Source organism: Gouania willdenowi, chromosome 9 (genome assembly GCF_900634775.1).
Source record: "Gouania willdenowi chromosome 9, fGouWil2.1, whole genome shotgun sequence".
Taxonomy (NCBI): Eukaryota; Metazoa; Chordata; class Actinopteri; order Blenniiformes; family Gobiesocidae; genus Gouania; species Gouania willdenowi.
The window spans coordinates 26,362,648-26,385,875 of NC_041052.1; the positions used below are offsets into that span (position 1 = coordinate 26,362,648).

The 23,228-nt window shown below is 37.9% G+C and overlaps 1 protein-coding gene across 1 annotated transcript; it reads right to left on the bottom strand.

Annotated features, from left to right (window-relative positions):
* Positions 1 to 2,452: 2,452 nt before the first annotated feature.
* rflna (refilin A) lies at positions 2,453 to 14,886 on the bottom strand. The gene is made up of 3 exons (XM_028457744.1): positions 14,317 to 14,886; positions 5,413 to 5,522; positions 2,453 to 3,647 (listed from the first exon to the last, which is right to left on the bottom strand). Exons 1-3 carry the CDS (start codon positions 14,545 to 14,547, stop codon positions 3,314 to 3,316), a joined length of 675 nt encoding a protein of 224 aa, XP_028313545.1. The 5' UTR covers positions 14,548 to 14,886; the 3' UTR covers positions 2,453 to 3,313.
* Positions 14,887 to 23,228: the final 8,342 nt, after the last annotated feature.

Consider the following 23,228-nt stretch of genomic DNA (forward strand, 5'->3'; position numbering starts at 1 on the left):
CCAACCCACTAACTTTGATTGACAGACCAAAGTCATTCTACTGAAAAACAACATTATGAAATAAAAAGGACATTATGAAATGAAGACCATTGTGGAAATAGATATTTAAGAATAATAAAATGTATTTCATAACAATATTACCTCATTTAACAATTTAATGGCCATATTATATATTTGTCTGTTATTTATCAAAATGGTATTTATTTCAAAATGACCTTGGGTTATTTGCACTCTTAATGAAGCACTAAGTTAGTTGTGTTTTATTTGTACGCAGTCGAACAAACATAAATAAGACATAAAGTCCTGCTATCATCCTGTTCTGGTTTCAGTCTGTTTTATTCTTAATTCGAACATCTTAATATTCCTGTTTTAGCCTCAATCTTCTAATCTTTAAGTTACTCATACGATAACAAGTAATGATTTATAATCATTCAGTGAAACATGTCACCTTTCACACATTCACATTTTTAACTTTGGAAGACTCATTTTGTTGTAGATGAAATACATTCATAAATCCATCCATTACAGTCTTATATTATTTTCTATTGTAATTGTAAATCATAATGTACAACAACAACAACAACAAAAAAAACTCCTCAGAACAACATTAGGGTTTGGAAATAGCTTTTTTAATTTGCTGAGGATATACATATTTTTAAATTATTTTCATTGACAGGAACAAGTAAAAAAATATAAAGAGAATTATGAAGTGCGTCGATGCCACATATACAACAGGAAAACATATCTTATAGTAACAAAGTAAAGTTTTGGAAAACTCACACACAAGCCCTCAAACCCCATCACTCATTCATCCCCACCTCACTAACCATCGTCCTCCCAGTAACTTCCACACCATCCCAGCAGCCATCACCACTTTATCTTTACACCCTCTCACATTCTGCTTCTTTTCTCATTAAAGTCAACACTTAACCCTCACTTTACAAACATCAACAACAACCCTCCACTGAACAACAGGAATACACAATTACAATAAAAATAAAGAAATTGAGGAAAATTTGAGGTAAGAGTCTGAAGTTTCAACATTTGCCTTATTCATCATCTAAATATATACGTAATAAGACAGACAAAATAAAGTTGGACATCTTGAACAGAAAATGCTGTGCTTTACAAATGCTTGGCATTAAACATGATTCATTTTTATTCTTTGCATTAAACATAATGAACTGCTGGTGATTTAAGAAGGAGTTTAAAGCTGATATCCGGAGTTTCTGAGAAACATCTCGATGTCCCGCTCTAAACAGCTCCACTTTCTCCCACTGCCTCTGCCAATCTACCAGAAGCCACACCCCTACTTTTCTGCACGCGCATCGCGGAACATAACAAGGTCGTGTCGGCTTGCATTGATACAAATCTATGGGTCAGGTAAGAGCCAAAATCTTATTTACTTGTTTGCTGTTGTTTCCGTGCACAGTTCCGCATTCATTTGATTGAGTCTCAAAAACAGGAAGTCGAAGCCTATTGGCTGGGCGATCACGGTGCTTTTTTACATTTGTATACATATCTATAGGATGAAGGAGGGACTTATATACATCAATGTATATGAATAACCACCAGCAGTAGACCATAGTAAAAGACTACTTTGGTATTTTTTCACATTTCAAAAGAATCATATATAAACAGATTTCTCAAAAACTCCAGATATCAGCTTTAAAGAAGCTGCAGTACAAACTAGTCCTCACATCAAGTTTTAAATCTCCTTTGAGATTTGTAATTATACATAACTTTAAACATAACATGACTTTAAACACTTTTGTTAGACAGATCTGATTTACGGTCAGGTAAAATTGCTATGTTCTCCCACAAAACTGCAATTTTTGATAATTACCTTACAAATCACAACGCTGCTTTGACTCTGTCAGAATGTCTCTTATTTAATTGTTCACAATGTAAAAAAAAAATGCATTGGCAACATTTTAATGGAGTTCAGATGGCGCAACATCTACTTGATTCATCAGAATGGCGAGTTTCTTCATGCGCTAATGCGCAGAAGTCGACTTATCCATCCAGAATGTAGATACAGTTCACTGATCTGTTTGGCCGTTCAGATACAAAAAAAATAGTTTATCTTTGGCACTTTGGAAAAAAGCTAGTGATGAAGAGAGGGCCAGATATGGATTCCTATCACTCTGCAAGGCCCTGCTCTTATAGCTTAAACAATATAGGTGATGGGGTGTCCCATTCCGATATCGATATCTGTTCGATATTAGCCTGAAAAAGAATATTGGATATTAAATTCAAAAGTCCGGATTTACCGATTTATTTATTTGTTTCCTTTCCCCCAATTAATTTTATTCAATTGTAGAATACTGTAGATATTATATTGAAGGTTAAAATGTATGTAACCAATTGGTTAATAATAAATGGGTCAGTTTTTCTCATCCCTACTGTTGCTGACTATTGTTCTCTGTTTGAGTAACATCACTTGATCAAACCTTTTCTAACATTCCACACTACTAAATAAGTAATTATTACTTTTTTTATTAAAGAAGAAGAAAAAAAAAAGTGTGATTCATGCTGATATCGGATCAATATCGGTATCATATCAGAAATGAAAAAATCGGGACATTCCTAATAGGTGATATGATTGGTCTCTGCCAATAAGCAGATGAACTAAGCTTAAAGTGTTACACTTAAGTTAAATATGCAACTGAGAAGTTGTGTTTTTTTGCTCCGCAGCCCTCATCTCGTCCTTGACACCAAGAAATAACCAGATTTACTCTGGTCCTTGTGTTATTGGGTGGGGGGAGATATGATCAGATTTTAGCTATCCTGGTGAACCATGACCAGTACATTGTTTGAATCTGCAGAGAATGAATGAAAAAGAGATCAACTATTCAAACTTTCTTTGGTCCAATTCCTCAAATGACTCAAACTCCTCCATTGTCAAGTCCTACAAAACATCATCAAGTGCAATAAAACCATAATCCTGCTCTGCATGAGTTTGTGCAAGGATGGCTGAAAATCTACATCTTGACACCCACTGTACAAAGAGACTGCTACCTCTCAACCTGAGGGTAACTGAAGACCACCGCTTTGCCAGCTCTTGTATTAAATAAGACATTAATGCTGAGGTGCAGCTTTCAAATGTATTTTTAAAGCTACAACAGTAGAAAATCCAAATCCACTCAGATAAAGCATCACTCCAAGCTTCCTCCCAGAGATGAACCAAAACGGGGATTTTACAAGCTTCAGGTGTTGACTTGAAGTGTTTCCCTTTAAATCTCAATATTTCCAAGTTCTTGCTCCAGAAGCAAACACACAAGCACAGAGGTCCACCTTTCCCATCCCAGCACTACAAATCCTCGGTGTAGATGATACAGGGACTCGAATCCTCGCTCGACTCCAGCTGCACTGTGGAGACGAACCAGCGGCGAGATCCTGTGGCATTGTAGCTGAGCGTAGTGCGGTACGTGTTCTTAGCATGTTTGGGGTAAATGATGGTGGTGCTCGTGTAACGGATGGGCTTCTGCCGTGGCTCCAGGTAAACCTGGCTCTTGTAGCTTCTCCAAGTGCAGTTTTGCACAGCCACTACCGTCTCGCTGAAGGAAGTGGGCGTAGGGACAGGCACGCACAGCACGCGGTCCTGGTAATGTTTGTCCGAGTCGTACTTCACCTCAGAGCTGCATCTGAAGAGGAACAAAAAATCAGCTTGTACAGCGGTAGGAAACATTCAACATGAAAGCATTTCAGCCCCACCCATAAAACAGACAATTATAAACACACACAGGGAAGAGACTGAATTATTTCCCAGTGATGAAGTATGTCACAGAAATACCAATAATTATTCATATTCATATTAAATTTATATATAACCTATACATGTATAAGCTAAAATTAAATCACTGAAGCCTGACTTTTATAATCCAGAAGTGGAGACAAATACACCTACAGCATTCCTGCACATGTCATCATGAGCATCACAAAATGTACTACTTTGTCATTTCTACTAAATAGGGATGTAACGATTCACTCAACTCCTGATACGATTCGATTCACGATACTGGGTTCACAATACGATTCTCTCACAATTTGTTTTACAAAATGGGACTGTAGACAAATGATGACTGAAAAATATTCCTTTATTTTTTTTGGGAAAATACTGTACTAATTTCCTTCTATTTTTCATTGTCAAAAGAATCCCTTGATAAACTATTCAAAACAATGCAATTTAACAAAAAATAAATCTTGAATGAAATAAATAAAAGAATAATACAAATGAAGAAGAAGCCTATTAATTTAAATTCTGGTTCTATAGTAAACAATGCAAAACTGCATAATTGTTATTTTTCTTTTTAAAAGTGCAACTGAAAATGTATTTTGTGCCTTAACAATTGGACTTTAAAAAAAAAAAAAAAACAGTCATTGCAATGCTTTTACGTCAGATATTTGTTTGGACCAGCAGAGGGTGCTGGTAACCCAGTCGTCGGTTGGCATGCAGAAATTCTTGCAGTGAAGAAGAAATGCTATGCGCTAGCAGACAGAGCTAATAGAAAAACGTGACTCTTACAGATATTCACGTAATATTACAGATATTCTATCGTTGCTAAAGGGGTAAGGAATCATTTATGAACATGTTTAAGAGTAGAATGTGGCCAGAAAGAAAGTAGTAGCAGACTCCGCCCGCCGCCAACACTTCTGGACAAGAGAAGGATATATAGCGCGTTACATCCCTACTACTGAGGAGTATCACAGATAACAGTGGCGCAAGTTAATGTATTGTTAAAGGAGGAATATTCCTTTATTACTGTGGCTAATAATGCAGTGAACCTGGGGTTTTGGTGAACTCTGTCATTTTTAAGTAATGAGTGACTTTGGAGCACAACCAAACACTCTGGTTTTGTCACCATTAAAATGAGGCACTCTGACCCTGGATTTCCACTGGATGCATATCTGCACAGAAAATGCTCCACTGCGTGACTTCAGCGTAATCTGCAGTCCAGCAATCCCCACCGCCTCCGGTTTTGCTGCTCATTTGTCGCAGCAAGCAGAGGGCAGCAAGGACTCAGGAGATCCCGCTAATTCACGTGTAAGGCCCCCCCCCTTGTCTGGTATCAGCAGACAAGTTTTATTCCCGAGTCCGAATATGTTCTCGGTTTTTTGGATAGAATCCGAAATGGGCCCATTGGAGGTCCCAGGTCCCCCTTGAACACGTAGTATATTTTATCTTGAAAATAATCTGGCTATTTTATTTTGTCTATATACTACTTCCTGTCCTGCACAGGCTTATTTTTGTTAACTTGCTGCAGCACAGCTCCAGCGTCCAGCAAAAATAGAAGCTGCGTTGCTGTTTTGCAGCAGTTACGGTGCAGTTACGCATCCAGTGGAAATCCAGGGTGAGAAACACTGTGTTTTTAAGAGTTTACTCTGTAAACAGGAAATGCGGTGTCTTACTTGATCTCCTGCTCTGCTTCAGGATTCACCTCAATGCGCTCTCCGTAGAAGACAGGGTGCATACGAGTCTTGGGGTCTGTTCCTGTGGTGTTCAGCAGCAGGTACGGCAGCTGCATGGATAAGATAAGAAGAGCACACAAATGTGTCATTCCCTCTGATAAACACCCATAAACTGGAAGCAGTCTGCCAACGTGTTCATTCAGAGAATTTCAATAAAGAAGACTTCTCACACACATGGTCTGACTGCTCATCAGTCTGATGAAAAACACTCAAAAACTGTGACTGAGGCCTTGTTTCTTTCTTACGTTGGTCTTCTAACAGATCTCTCAGGCTGAGAACAGTAAAGATCAGTTGTCCAAAATGTCACTTTAATAAAATAGTGATTGTCCTCTGAATGTAAAATCCAAATTACTTAGCACTGACAACTGTGTGGATGCTGCAAACACGAGATTAAACATTAGGTTTGTCCTCGCATCGAAGCAAAAAACAATAAGAATTAAATGAGATTTAAACAGGTTTACAGTTTGATTGACAATCACATTTGTAGAAACAAGATACAATTATTAACTTCCATTGGAGTGAATAAGGGAATCTGTGAAATCATGTCCATCATCTAATTTAGAGCTCTTAATATCAGTTCTTAGTAAATCAGGTGCATTCTGCTTTAAAGATGTCTGCCAACCACAGGTTGAGTCATCATAATGGAATAAAAATAGGGTTTTATGCTGTAACTAATATTAATAGCACTGCTCTTTATTTGAATTATGAGCCAATGATAACATGTCTAATGCTAATCACATAAAAACCAAAAATTGACCTTTACACAATAGATAGTTTGGAAAAACCAATGATGAATGGAGGTGTTGTTGAGCAGTTCAGCTTTTTTAAATCAGATAAGATGACAAAGGCTCAAGGATGACTCGGCACATTAAAAGCAGGTCTGTCCAGTTAAATCCTTTGATTCATGAAAACAGCATCTTTTAGACACTCTAATACTGTAATGGTGGGGTATTAAACCAAACCTAGTCCAGACATGGGATGACTGTACAAAACACGCTCATCATAATATATTACTAATTTCACAGGTGACTAATAGTGTTCCAACCTGTGAACTGCTGCTGAGAAAGCAGGGACTCACAGAACAGGTGTGGCTATATCTTTCTTACACCTGATCAGTGTCTGTAGTGCTGGGCAGATATCACTCCGTCAAAGTCATCAATAGTTATACAAGTTAAAAATGACTTTACATTTTTAAGCTAACATTACATGTTAAGCTAACCTTTATTATTTAGGGCCTCGGATTTTCCATGGTTACAGAAAACAGACAACGGAATTCTCATTCTGAAACAGAGAAAGCAATCTTTTTTCTTTTTTTCTTTTCTCCCTCTTTATTTAAAATGGGGCTCCAACATGACACGGAAATGCTGCACATGCATGTTTTGGGACAATGTGACACATTTACAACCTATTTTTCTTTAGAAAACGGGTAATTTAATAACACCCATAATCCCATTTGAAATGTTGCACTACATGTTCAGGTTTGAATGGTGACCATGTGACTGAAAATGAATGCAAGGCTTCATCTGAAGTGTGTTTTTAATGTGTTGTGATTAACAATTGGTTCATTGCATTATGACTGCATTCAAATCTGAAAAGGCACTGCTACAAAGAATGGTTTAGATGACGGTGTAAAAGCTGAACTGGTGATGAGTTTACCTGGTGACAAAGAATCACAAGACTGTGCAGAATTTGGTGCAAAACGTGAGGGGTGTTTGCAGGGTGGTGTATTTAAAGGTTTCACATATAATATTTTGTTCTAAAATATTTCAATTTATTGCAAGTAAGGGTTGCTTCAAAATGTAGAATTATTTCAAGATGAGCGCACATCTCCAACATTAGTCTTTACAACACGTCCTTTTCAAAAATAGCAGAATCTACACTTGCCAATGAAGGCAGTGGTTACAAACCATTTCTGCTGTACCCCTTAGAAAAATGAAAAACTATAAAACTATCTGTTTATGGGGTGATTGGGGGGTCTTTCATCTCCCCCTGCTGTCTCTGACCAGAAAACAGCAAGTTTGCAACTTTCCTGCCTCCGACCTGGTGGCAAGACGTACTGCTTTACGTCAGCCCAATACAAACTAATGCTAGATTATGACCAGCTGCGTGGCTGCACACGATTGTCTACAAATTCACTTTTCTCAAACTTATATCATGGCAGAGCCAACAAAAAAAGGCAGAGAAGACCTTTGTCCAAGGAACGGAGCAACTCCATGCAGTGACAGCTCAGCAGCAACACACACTGTTGTCGTAGTGTGTGTGACTGCGCAACAGACACGCACACGCACTCGCAACCCAGCGCTCTATCAGGCAACACACACACAAATATCCATTCATCCATCCATCGATCTATTTTCAGAGCCGCTTTGTCAGCACACAAACAAACACACACACATTTCCACACTACCTTCCGTATTACTCCCACATCATTCATTTATTTTACTTGTCTCTTTTCCTCATTCTGTTCACATGGTCACATGGGACTATATGTGTGAAAGCACTCTTAGTGTCACTTAGGGCTGGGCGATATATCGAATATACTCGATATATCGCAGCTTGTAGTCTGTGCGGTGTTGAAAATGACCATACCGTTAAACTCGCGGACTTTTTTTTTTGTTTTTGAAATGTCATCTTAATGACAACATGCACAAAAGGGCACTATTTGTTTTAAAATATTGTAGTGGCATTATGTACAAAAAGTGCACTTTAATTTTGTGTTTTGAAATGCCATGTGAGTTGCATCCTGCACTAATGTCTTGTTTTGAAATGTCTCTGTGACAATTTTGCACAGAACGTGCACTTTCTGTTGACAATTTTATGTTTGAGCCACTCACTGTTTAATAAATACAGTTATGTCAACTTTGACTTAGTTGTGATATCCCCTTTTTTGCATGAAAGTTTAAAATTGGCATATATTAATGCAGTATGATCAAGAATGTTTTAATGTAGACATATAGAATCATCATACTGGTGTGATTTTGTGCATCAAAGTGTTAATTCAAGGGTAATGCAAAATATCGAGATATATATCGTGTATCGTGACATGGCCTAAAAATATCACGGTATTTATAAAAGGCCATATCGCCCAGCCCTAGTGTCACTGTTGTATTAGGATTTTTCAGTGATCGGTTGCTACCGTCTTGGGAGAGCAAAGGTGCACATGTAGCTGTGGGGTGGGGCAGGCGGCGGGGGGGTGCGGAGTGTTGACGACAGTGACATAACCAAAAGGGACCTTTATGGGGAGCGCTCAACGCAAGTTACTTAGTTCTGCTTTAATGACCATACTCAGTGTACACTCAGTGAGAACTTATCCCTTTAAATGTAATGTAAGCAACATAGTGACAAAAAAATATATTCTATTAAACAAAATGAAAAACCTTTAGACTTGTCAGTAGCTTATCTACAGTTGTTATTATTGTATTCATTTTACTTTGACTTTTACTCTTGTCCACTTTAATCCCAAACGGGCTGCATGTGACTCTAGAAAGATACCAGTGCACACTGTAAACGATGATGACCTGAGTGGAATAGCTCCTCAGCCAAACTCTGCCCTGATCACATTACACCAGGGAGGGGGTCACATGCTGCGGCCTGACTGCACATGCCACTACAGGGGACGCGTAACAACCAGCCAAGGGCACGGTCTGTGACCACTGAGAGCTTGTCGTACCTACAACTTCAACAAAGGCTCTGATCTAAAAACAACTCTCAAACATAAAGGCTTTCCTTTTCTCTGCCAAATGGGTCTGAGAGATGTTTATGTGTCTGCCATCCATTTTCTGCTGCCATTAAAGGAGGAGTTTGTGATTCTTCTGCTCCTCCAGCATGGAGAACATTCCAGGTATTTCTCCAAGGTGTGCAGCGTCTGTTCAAACACTATTGAATGGAGGGAGGTCATCTCCCTGGAGCATACACACAATGCAACAATTCTGTCTGGAAGCACATTTTTGCAGAAGGAACAGATTGCAAAGAGGAAAGTCACAGAATGCCCAACGCTAAACACAAACACTAATACAGATGTGGAGCTGCTGCATCTCTGCAGCTGTGAAGCTGCATCCCAGAGTGAGATGTAATCATAAAAAGTCGCAGGATCCCTCTCCTTCCTGTCCTGCTTTCTAATCCTCCATCAGTAAAGCCACTTCCTTGAACCAGACATCTCCACCACTTTACCTGAGAATCTTCACCAATAGGTTTTTTTAATGCATCTAATGCAGGTGAATGAAAGAAAACTCCTGCATCTGCAAAACCTAAAGCTGTCTGTGAGAACCAATAGGTCTTTCGAACACTTACCCCTTTTTAACTTAGAAGCGTAAAGGTCTTTTAAACTCTGATGCAATGCCACTCGAACCGCTCTAAAAAGCCCCTCTGCCTCAAAATAGCACTGAAGGATTGTTCTTAGGTGGCATACAAAAACAACTCATAAATAGATTTGGATGTGTGCTTCCAGTGACTGAAACACAGTCAGGACTCATCCTTTACCACTGAATTCACTGAAAAAAGCAGAACCTCTATTCCCATAATGCAACACTGCATTTCTGAGGTCTCCATAATACACTGGAAAAGCCACCCTGACCTGCACAGACATGCTCTGGAGACTTCTGGAAGCAGTGACCTGGAAAGGATTTCCAATCAAATCAGACGTGTTGTGTGTGACACACACAAATCACAACAGGTTCGGTCAATACAGATGATTTGTTTGGTGAAAGATGAGAGAGGGCATCAATTATCACAAACACTACTTCAGTAGAAAGCACCTTGTTTTTGTGGGACTGTCTGCAGCTAAATGGGCACTTGAACTGTCTGACTGTTCTGTTCACCTTAGAAAGGTAAGCGACTGAAGATGGAGACAACGAAACACCCTAAGCAGGAAATGGGAAGTTGTGTGGAGCAATAGCTGTCTGATTATAAAGGTGTATCACCACCACCACAAACCTAAACTGATGATTTTAAAAACCTGATAACTCCAGAGAAGGTGCATGATATTTAAACCCTTGCATGGATACATTTCGTCACTTCATTGGACTGAACAATATTCCTTCTTCCACTGATTTAAAGTAATGCAATGTTTTCTGTATCATGTTGCCATATTGTAGCAATCACTTAAATTGACATTTTATATGAAATTAGTAAAACATTTATGGAAACTTTGAAAACTGAATAAGTTCTTTTCAGAATAACTGGTGTTCTGTTAGCTCACTAACATCTACTTCTGCTCTCATATTGTAAAATGGAAAAGGACAAGGTCAAAAAAAATACCTTGGTCTGTTTCCATGATATGAAATGAGTATATGGGGAATATATACAATATGTTCCAGGGCGGTAGCACGTCCATGACATGTTGTGAGACACGGCTCTCTTATTCTTAGGTCAGGGATGTGGTTTGAACACGCTCAGGCTAATCCAGTGTCCTGGATATCTTCACCAGCACTTCACTCAAACACTCCTCCACTAACACACACTAACACACATCATGTGCCTCTTTAAAAAACATCACAGTCACACCTCCATTTTCACAGCACCTCTGTACAAACACTGCCAAAGTCTAAACCTTCTTAGAACAGAAAAGAAACCTATAAGTTGGCACAGTGCACATTCTTAAATCAACAACTATGGTAATGGTAAATGGACTTGATTTTATATAGCGCTTTATCCCCACACTGAAGCAGTCTCAAAGCACTTTACATATCAGCTCATTCACCCAATCACTCTCACATTCACACACCAGTGGGACAGGACTGCCATGCAAGGCGCTAGTCGACCACTGGGAGCAACTTAGGGTTCAGTGTCTTGCCCAAGGACACTTCGACACATAGTCAGGTACTGGGATCAAACCCCCAACCTCTCGATCAGAAGACGACCCACTACCACCTGAGCCACGGTCGCCCTATGAGGCCACAGTGGTTTTGTGGATTCCATTTTTTGTCACTAAAGTCTCCTATAGGTATCTCAAGATCCCTGGGGTTTCCAACGTGTACAAGAGTGTCCATTAACCCTTAACGTTTGCATGTATTATTATTATCAAATGACATATTTCTGAGTAAAATATCCTTGTTTCATCAGAGACCAATAAAAGGCAGAAATGTCTAACTGATTTTAATACAAGGGACATCTGCAATTTGATTTATTCTCAAATGTGCCAGATTACAAAAATCCAATAAATTTAGTAACCTATTTAAAGTTAAATATGTTTTTATTTAATTAGATGTCTGATCAATACGATGCTGAGCATTTAGTCACAAATATGGTATTAATTACTAAACAAAAGTACTCATGATAATTCACACTTTAAAGGCGTATAAGAAGTTTCCCAAAATGGGGTTTGGATACCCCCAGGTGTAAGCAAATTGTCAGAGCGGTTACATGAATAAAAATTAAACACAGTGTGACAACATTGGAAACTAAAATATAAATTGATCAGTAGTCAGGAGCCTCCATGCATTGTCACAAATGACACATTGGCCCCTGTAAGAGTACCCTCTAGTGGTGAGCAAATTCATTACATAGGCAGTCGAATGCTCTCACATAGACTTACATGAATCTCATTGATTGATTTATACATGTGACTGAGAGTCGTTAATTTCATCATGCACAGCTAACCGATAAAAATAAATATGACAAATGTCCTTCATCATCGACTGCTACCACTAGTCAGCCCACAATTTAAGCGGCACTTGCCAGCGACAGCAACACGCAATATTCAAGGTGTACGGCAGACCAAGATGCTAGCAGTGCTACACTTGTGGATAGCCGAGCTATTAGCATAGCCACGGACAGCAGCGATGGGTCAGATGTAGAACCTCCTCATACATCCTCAGACAGAGAAACAATCTCATCAAAAAAACACATGATATTAGGGGTGTCCCAATCCGATATTGATATCGGAGATCAGTCCGATATCAGCCTGAAAACGAATATCAGATATAAATTTCCGATTTTTTCTCCCCCAATTCATTTTTTATTTATTTTTTTATTAATTAAAGAATACTGTAGATATTATGCTGAACTTAAAATGTATGTAACCAATTGGTTAATAATAAATGGGTCAGTTTTTCTCATACCTACTGTTGCTGACTATTGTTCTCTGTTTGAGAAACATCACTTGATCAAACCTTTTTTAACATTCCACACTACTAAATAAACAATTATTTGTTTTTTATTAAAGAAAAAAACAGTATGTATGATTCATGCTGACATCCGATCAATATCGGTATCAGCCAACACGCAATCATATCGGAAATGAAAAAGTCGTATCGGGACATCCCTATATGAAATTCAGCCAAACATTGCAGAGTGACGTGCTTCCTCTCAACCTCATCCTTTTCATTAAAATTGTAGTGAGTTTTATTTCACAGATTCAGGGTGATGAATAATATACGTTGGTATATGTTAAATCAACAATTGTTTGGAAGATTTCTTTCTTTTTTTAAGAGATAGTTTTTTCACTGAAAATGCCAGTAGCTAATTAAGTAAATAAAGCAAACAAGTGATAATTCTGAATAAGATGTTTTCTTGTGTGCTTACAGATTATTAATATTATTATTATTATTACATATTAGGGCTGGGTAAAAAGTCGATTTAAATTTTTAGATAAAAACGATTTTTATTTTGCAAATTCGAGTTTACTTTTATTTTTTTCTTTATTTTTTTTCCCCACCACAGTTTTTCGGACTTTTTTGCATTCCAATGTGAGCCAGCCCCCTCTTTGTTTACATTTGTTTACCCTTTGAGTAGGTTATATGTGTGTCACAGACATGTTCAATTTTTTATTCACACTATGCTGAGATGCTAAGGGAAAAGTGTATTCTTTTTTTTTAATTGTAATGTTATATGTTATAAAATATGTAGTTATCTGATTTCTTAATCAGAAAATTTAAGCTACTGTGAAGTTGCTGTTGCACTTTTGCTTAAACCTGGTTAAAGCTTGAAATTGTTGAACGACAGAGACTCATTAACTTTTTATTTTGGGATTGTTCTATGCATTTTAACTCTTGAGGACAATCGCAGCAATAAAGTTGCACTTTTGACAATATATCTGATGTTGGCAGTCATTTTTAAGTGCATTAAAAAAATAAATAAATCGAAAAATTAAATCGAAACTCAATTTTTTCTTTAAAAAAATCTGTCATTTTTTTTAGGCAAAATTGCCCAGCTTTTATATATATATATATATATTATTATAAATTATTTCTCAACAGGATAGATAAAATACTTGATTTTTGTGTGTGCAGGAGTAGGGGGTACATGGCTTCAGATTAAAAGTTTGAAGGTTTACGGGACTGTGAAAACCTTGGGAACTACTAATGTAGAGTCAAAATCTGAATATGAAAATTCAAAATAGACCTGTTACCTGTGGCTGTCATTTCTACTGGTTTTGTAAGTTTCCCTTTTGATTGTGAGGATTGTTGTTTACTGATAAATGTATTTTATGGGGCTCTCAATGAGTTTTTCTGTTACTACTTATGCCTTCAAAATGATTTCAGTTTGAGAACCCTGACAATGTGTCACACAGCAAAGAAAAAGAGTGAAGAGTTCCACTGTTTAAAAGGACCAGGAGCATCTTCAGCATTAGATCAATATCAGAGGATTGTAACAGAGGAATTCAGGGCAGAGATGGAATAAGAGAGCTTCCAGATGTTGAATGAAAGGGACTGATGTGAAGTCTTTTTAAGAAAAACCCTAAAACGCTTCAAAGTTTCTTCAAATAAAAGCGATTTGGCTGTATATAAATAAAAAAAAATTAAAAGAAAAAAAAAAAAAGAGAGACATGTTCTATATACAAAAATAGACAATGCACAGTGACAGAGGATAACCAACCTGGTGAAGCTACTTGTGTGTGTTACGTACCAGTTTGCCCTCTTTGCTCTCCTTTTTGTAAGAGCCATGAAGACCCTCCACAGGAGTGGAGCAGCTGCCGGAGCTCAGAGCCGCTGAGAGGGCGCAGAACGGCGGACTGGGACTCGGCGGTAAACCCGAATCCGGACTGTCGAGCAGCCCTTCCCGGTTATTTCCTTTCAGGCTATCATCCATCCCTTGTAAATGAAGGTGCCCCACCATTTCTGGGACGGCTCGGTTCATGTAACACACTTCAGAAGAAGTGACCAAGTGTGTGAAGTGAAGCGACAGACCGGTGCTGGAGAACTGGAGCTCCTCAGTGACTCTGCACGGTGTGTATTTCAGCTTCACTGGAGCTTCGTGTTCGTAACGTTTCCTCGAGTAGAATTCAAAAGACACGCGACATCAGAGTCCAACACGAGCTTTTGGTACAACACAAACACCCGAACATTACTTAAAGAAAGAAAAACATTGATCCGAATCCGTGCGTCTGGCACTGATCCGTCCGCGTGTGAGCGCGTGCGTCCCCGGTGTGCGCGCTCTGCAGCAGAGAGCTCCGTCTACTGATCCAACCAGTCTCTCTTTCCCCCACACCTGGATCCAGTCCAGCCCTCCCTTCACTACCACACTGAGCCGACAGAGGCAAGCACGTCCGCCCTTTGAAACTCTGCCGATGTGCCTTTGAGCAAAGTGTCCCGTTCTCTACAGTCTAAATCAGTGGTTCTCAAACTTATTTTTGGCTCACGTACCCACTTTCTCTTATTTCTGAATCCAAGTACCCCCTTTGTTCGACTACAGCATTTTACACAGTAAACTATTTAAAAACAACTATAGAGCATAATGATGGAATGAATGAGTGATAACACACATTTTAAATAATCATATTTTGTAAATAAGTGGAAATAAACAGTATTTAGTGCAGACTTGGTTCCCAACCTTTTTTTGGATCGTGATCCAATTTCTCTAGACTTAGTTTTTGATCATATTTGAGCTAGGATAGTTTTTTTTCCACTGCATTTTAGTTTAACTAGATTTGTATTTCACAAAGTGAAGGTATAGAAATACAGTTGGTTATGATTGTGTGTTGTTTTAATGTGAAAATAATAATAATAATGAAAGAAATTCAAAAATCTTTTACATTTTTTCAGAAAATTCAGGCAATCACATATGGGGTCCCAACCCCAAAGTTGGAAAACACTGATTTAGTGTCTCCTGATCTATCTATACTATCTATACTATGTGTGTGTGTGTGTGTGTGTGTGTGTGTGTGTGTGTGTGTGTGTGTGTGTGTGTGTGTGTGTGTGTGTGTGTGTGTGGAGCAAGTATCTCCCCGACGCGGTGCGAGTTGCGACCTGAAACTTAGTCAGCGGGTTCAAAACACCCCGAGTGTGTGTATCTGTTATTTTGGAGTAATTTGGTCATTTCAAAATGTTCATTTTAATTTTATTTCACTTCTGGACGGCCCCGAAATGAAACCTATTCAGCTTTTGACCTCAGGGTGTGAGGGGGCGCTAGCGCACCATCTATATCTATTTCACTGCACAGCTCTTCACACGAGCAAGAGTCACGTGTGCAGCCAGAGCCAATCGCTGCGCACACAGCCAAGCAGACACTGACTGTAAACACACGAGTGAGAGAGAGGAAGATAGTTTTATACTGGAGAGCGGAAAGGAGCGTCTAAGCAGCCGTGCTTGTACTGATAAACTAGCAAAGCTCTTAAGTCTCACTTATTGGGCCTGATGTTAGTCACTGATGTTCGTGTGTGTGAGTTACTGCCGACTCCACCACCTCCTGTGCCATGCTATCGTTAGCTTCTCAAACACGGGAGGTCTCTGAAAAGATCATTTGAAACCATCAGCCACTGGTGAGTCTTTTGCAGACACGTTTCCCATTGTTTAAACCATATAACTGTTCAATAACGCGCTGTTTCGCTTGAGTCGGGTTTGACCTCAACCTGTTCAATACTCCATCTGGAAAACTGCAGATTCTGTCATGCCGTGCATGGAAGCTAAGCTCTGACCACTCGGTTCGAAGGTAAAAAATGATTTTTGTTTTTTTTTAAAAAGGCAGCTGAATTGTAGGTAATACTTTAATTTACTTACTCATTCATGTAGTTTGGAGCTTTACATTTTGTTTTGTGCAGTTTGGTTACTTTTCTCAAATATTTCATGGACGGTATTTATTTATTTAAATATACTAAACGAGTAAAATAAAACACAAAAATGCACAAAAAGACAACTGAAAGAACAAAAAATACACGACTCCAAAAAACATACATTACAGAAAAATACAACAAAAATATTAAAATGCCTAAAATACTCAAAACTAAATATTTATACAAAAAATGACAACAGAAAGATACACATATTGACTCGAAAAAACATACATTACAGAAAAATACACCAAACAAAAAAATATAAAAGCGCGTAAAAAAAAAACCACATTTATCATGTTCATGTCCCATAGAATTAAACCGGGGAAATCGCGCACGCTGTTTTATTTTGCACCCGCAAATAAAGCCCTTTATAACACTACAGAGTACAGAGTATGTACACCTCTTTGTACATCCAACCTTTAAACACATACTCATTTGGCCATAATTAACTCTACTTAAGCTCCCACATAAATGCATACTTCCGACGGGCACTGTATCTATTTCACTGCACAGCTCTCTTCCGGTGCGTGCCAGCTGAGTTAGGCCCTAATCTCGCTCCTGTGGACTTCTCTTTTGAGGGAAAATATTTTTTTACTCTTCCTTATTTGGCGATGATGTCGTTTCAAAACATTAGTTTGACCGTACGCTGTTTAGACCGGACGGACCTCACCCGGAAGTGATTGACGGCAATGGCTGCTGTGTTGAAAGCTACAAATTTCTCTGCAGCGCGTGTGTGAGAGAAAAAACATATTACAGAAAAATACACCAAAACGACAACAAAAATATGAAAATGACTCAAAATACACTAAACTAAATATTTATACAAAAAATACACTAAAATGACAACAGAAATACACAAAAAAACAAACTAAAATACACAAAATTACTCCAGAATCACGCTACAATGGCAACAAAAAACAATAATTATACAAAAAAGACAACAGAAAGATAAAAAAAAAATACACATAGTGATGACTTAAAAAAGCATACATTACAGAAAAATACAACAAAAATATGAAAATGGCTCAAAATACACAAAACTAAATATTTATACTAAAAACAAATAAAACTAAATATTTATACTAAAAATACATAAAACTAAATATTTACACAAAAAATACACAAAATGACTCCTGAATCACACTACAATGGCAACAAAACAATAATTATACAAAAACACAACAGAAAGATACAAAAATACACATGACCCCAAAAAACATACATTACAAAAATATTTAAATAAAAAAAAAACAGCAAACATTCATGAACAAAAAGACAACAGAAAGATACATAAATACACATGACTCCAAAAAACATATGTTACAGGAAAATACACCAAACATAAAAATATGAAAGTGATGATGAAGTCATGCACATGTCCCATAGAATTAAACCAGGAAAATTGGACCTGCAAATATACCCCTTATGCTCCCACATGAATGCATACTTCCGACGGGCACTGTACTAGTCTATACTATAATTCAAGGATGGTGAGTATGGAGCAAATATCTCCCCGACGTGGTGCGAGTTGGACCTGAAACTCGGTCACCGGGTTCCAAAATACCCGAGTGTGTATATCTGTTATTTTGGAGTAATTTAGTCATTTCAAAATGTTTATTTTAATTTTATTTCACTTCTGGACGGTGCCGAAATTAAACCTATTCAGCTTTTGACCTCAGGGTGTGAGGGGCGCTAGTGCACCATCTTTTGAGAAACAACTTCCGGCATCCATTTTGATCACAGTTGAGACGACTTCCGGTGTCCATTTTGAAGGCGAAACAGGTGAACTGTGAATCGTCCACGTTCCAAATACCCCGAGTGTGTGCATCTGTTATTTTGGAGTAATTTGGTGACGCAAAACGGTCAAAACATTAATTTTATAATTACGGCTCCCTCGGTAAGAGCGCGCTACTTCCGGTTCCGGGTTCATGACGTCACCATGTCGCAGGTTTTTGGGTTAAAAAAACAAAAAAAAGGCCAATATTAAAAACGTATTTGTACCGCTAAAAGTCATTAAAGTTAATATTTCATGGCTCCTTCGTCTCATGACTGTGAGCAGTGGCTGTGCTGACGGACGTTAGTCGACCTTATCACAAACTATCTGGTTATTCAGACAGAGGAATGTAACGTTTTTGTGGGTCCACAACACGGCTCTACTTTGATTATTGTTTGTTCTGCGCAAGGGTAAGTGTTCTTATATTATTCTATGTGCTAAGAAAGGATGCTAGCAGCTACAATGTAAACGCACGCACGCACACACACGGCTGAGGCGGATCACACAGAGCCGTTTAGAGAGAGTTGCGACTTTGGTGTTGCAAAACGTTTATTTTTGGCGGAACTTCCGCGTCTCTCTTAGCAAGACGCACGCGTGTGTGTGAAGATAACGCACAGAGGAGATGGATGAAGACACACACACACACACACACACACACACACACACACACACAGTATTTATAATAAAAATATACTAAATGAGTAAAATAAAACAAAAAACTAAATATTTATACAAAAAGTACACAAAATTACTACAGAAATGCATAAATAGAAAAAGAACCAACAGAGATTAGAGTTCAAGGTAGAGAGTCTCACACACACACCGATCAGCTGCGCTTCACAATCGATCACCGTCTACGTGTCTACGTGTGTGTAACGGACCACTATTTAGTCTGGTTACAGTCTGTGTCACGACACCCGTCCATTGGGTGGTAGTGACTCTAGTGTTGAGTCAGATCAGTAAACGGTGCTACATAGTGAAGCCCGCCTGATGATTACTGCAGCTTCACTCAAGACACACCTGCCACTACACCTAACTACTGAAAATAGATACGTTTAGTGAAAGTTAGGCAGGCGCACACACACTAAACCACAACAAAAAATATGAAAATGACTCAAAATACACAAAACTAAATATTTATACAAAAATTACACAAAAGACAACAGAAAAATACACCAAACGACAACAAAAACATGAAAATGACTCAAAATACACTAAACTAAATACTTATAATCCCACATGAATGCCCACTTCCGACGGGCACTGTACATTACAGAAAAAAATATAAAAATGAGTTAAAAAAAAAAAAACAACACTTATCATGCGCATGTCTCATAGAATTAAACCAGGGAAATTGCACACGCTATTTTACTTTGCACCTGCAAATATACCCCATTATAATGCTACAGAGTATGTTGTTATTATTATGCCCATAATTGACAACTCTTCTTAAGCTCCCACTATATGAATACATACTTCCGACGGGCACTGTACTCGACTTCAAAAAAACATACATTTACAGAAAAATACACAAAATTACTCCTGCACACTACAATAGCAACAAAAACAATAATTATACAAAAATACACGTGACTCCAAAAAAACATACATTACAAAAAATGTAATTAAAAAAAAGCAAACATTTATGCACAAAAACACAACAGAAAGATACACAAATACACAACACCAAAAAACATACGTTGCAGTAAAATACACCATACAAAAAAATATACAAGTGATGAAGTCATGCACATGTCCCATAGAATTAAACCAGGAAAATTGCGCCCACATTTTGCACCCGCAAATATACCCCTTATTCTCCCACATGAATACATACTTCCGACGGGCACTGTACTAGTCTGTGTGTGTGTGGAGCAAATATCTCCCCGATGCGGTATGAGTTCGACCTGAAACTTAGTCAACGGGTTCCAAATACCCCAAGTGTGTGCACCTGTTATTTTGGAGTAATTTGGTGTAGCAAAACGTTCAAAACATAAAGGGGGATTGAGCGCGTTACTTCCGGTTCCGGGTTCATGACGTCACCGTGTCGCAGTTTGTTTGGGTTTTTAAAAAAAAAAAAGGTCATTATTAAAAACGTTTTTGTACCGCTAAAAGTAATTTAAGTTAATATTTCATGGTTATTTAATATTATTCCAGTGATTCCAAACTTCCTTTAAATCTCGGGTCACGGACTTCACTTCTTCCTTCGTCTCCATGACTGTGGGTGGTGGCTGTGCTGACGATCATTAGTTGACCTTATATGTAAACACACACACACAGCTGATGCGTGTACGTGCACTACACTGGGATGTACATGGTGAACGCACACAGAGCCATGTAGAGAGAGAGAGTTCCGACTTTGGTGTTGCAAAACGTTTGTTTTTCGTGGTACTTTTGGATCTCTTTCTTTTTCTATTCTTTTTTTTTTTTAAATCTCACATCAACCCGACGGATTATGTGCATGACGCGCTCGCACGTGTGAAAGAGATAACGCACGGATGAGATAGAGGTAGACACACATTATGTGCATGACGCGTGTGTAAGAGAGAACGCACGGATGAGGTGGAGGTACACACACACACACACACACACACACAGTATTTATAATAAAAATATACTAAATGAGTAAAATAAAACAAAAAACTAAACAATATTTATACCAAAAATGCAGAAAATGACTCTAGAATCACACTACAAAACTAAATATTTATACAAAAAATACACAAAACTAATTATTTACACAAAAAGGGCGACCGTGGCTCAGGTGGTTGAGGGTCGTCTTCTGATCGAGAGGTTGGGGGTTCGATCCCAGTACCTGACTGTGTCGAAGTGTCCTTGGGCAAGACACTGAACCCTAAGTTGCTCCCAGTGGTCGACTAGCGCCTTGCATGGCAGTCCTGTCCCACTGGTGTGTGAATGTGAGAGTGATTGGGTGAATGAGCTGATATGTAAAGCGCTTTGGGACTGCTTCAGTGTGGTTATAAAGCGCTATGTAAATCAAGTCCGTTTACCGTTTACTGTTTAAAAAAATACACAAAATGACTCCCGAATCACACTAGAATGGCAACAAAAACAATAATTATACAAAAAATGCACAAAAACACAACAGAAAGATACAAAAATACACATGACTCCAAAAAACATGCATTACAGAAAAAAACACCAAACAAAGAAATATAAAAGTGAGTTATATATAAAAGAAAAACAAACAACAAACACATTTATCACGCACATGTCCCATAGAATTAAACTAGGAAAATTGCACCCACATTTTGCACCCGCAATTATACCTCTTATGCTCCCACATGAATGCATACTTCCGATGGGCACTGTACTAGTTTTGATAATTTCCGGTCACTAAGACTGATACTTTATTTGTTAATTTTCCACTCCCTCTATCTCAAGTACCCCCTGTAGTGCCATTGCGTACCCCTAGGGGTACACATACCACCATTTGAGAAACACTGGTCTATATATTAGTCATATGTGTATATTAACCTGGTAGTCTTTTATATGCGTAAAAAAATAAATAAAATAATAATAATAATAATAGTAATTTCCATGGGAAATATAATTCAAATTGGCACATACGCAGATTAGCCTTAATATATATCAATGACTGTGCAGTAAATAGAATAGAACTCATAACATTTGATTTATAGAAGCACCAAGTATGTGTGATATGTTTGAATTTGAAAACATCAGGATTCTATCAAATTGGATCAGAAAATGGTAAAATAAGTGAGCATCTCTAAAAAAGTGCACCTCTGAGGGTGTGCAGTGCACCCTATGGTGGCTGAGAAGTGCAAAACACATTTACAAATACCTCAACACATTTACAAATTATTGCAACACTTTTACAAATGCCCCAACAAATGTACAATTTTGGAAACAAATATACAGAATTATCTAAGTAAAAAAATTCAAATTGCAAAAAAAAAATTTTTTTTTTACAAATGTTGAAATAGATTTACAAAGTCACATTGTAATTTTAAAAATGTTTCCATATTTTTCGTTAATTAGTTTTGACTGTTTGCAAAAGTGTTGCTGTAATTTGTAAATGTGTTGCAGTCATTTGTAAATGTAACCCGTCAGTGACTGCCCTCTATGGGTTGAAACCCAGCTATTACAATTACATTTTGCTATTGGCTGAGAATGGTGGATGGTGACGTTTTGGTGGCTTCTTATGTCACAGTTGGCTCCGCCCCTTTAATAAAATCTAGCAGCAGTGGACTTAGCAATCTGTGGTGAGTAGGTTGGACTGAGAGAATTGTGAGTATGGAGTAGGTAGTTAGCATTCCATTGATTGTTCCTGTTATTGTATAGACTCATGGGTCTTTACTGCTCCAGGAGCCCCGCCCACAATTAAGGCATTTCTGTCATTTTCAGCTAGACGCACATCAGCCAAAACCGCGGGATTTTGTTACTCATTAAATCTTTGTACGTCTTTGAACCAAATGTTTTTGAGTACATGACCTCAGATGACCCTGCTCGCTGTGTGGAGTTAAGCATCAGTCATTTTAGATCCTCTGTTGAAAATCTGTCCTCAACAACAAGATAAGAATCTAATATTATGTTTTATTATGTTATTATTCTATTATTAGAGCTGTGGTATTTTAGGGCAACTGGGTGGTTTAGCAGCTGTTTTACTGAATCTTTCTATTTCCCATTTTTAACTTAACCACAATATTTAGCCACTTCTTAAGCTATGGTTTGATTGATCTTTCTTATAAGAACATTGGTGTTATTTCGCTACTTAAATGTTAAGTTGTATGAAAGTAAAAACATAGTATCAGTATGGATATAACAAAACCAATATTTCTACTTTGGGTCAATGTACAATTTAGCTTTAGCACTGTTTGTGATTAATGTTAAACTAAAAACTCACTTTCAATCAAACCAGGAATTTGATTTGAGAAAAACTAATACATTTAGGAATAACAAATTATATTCTCTAAAAGTGAATCCAAAGTTTGCCATTTTAAAAACAAATGG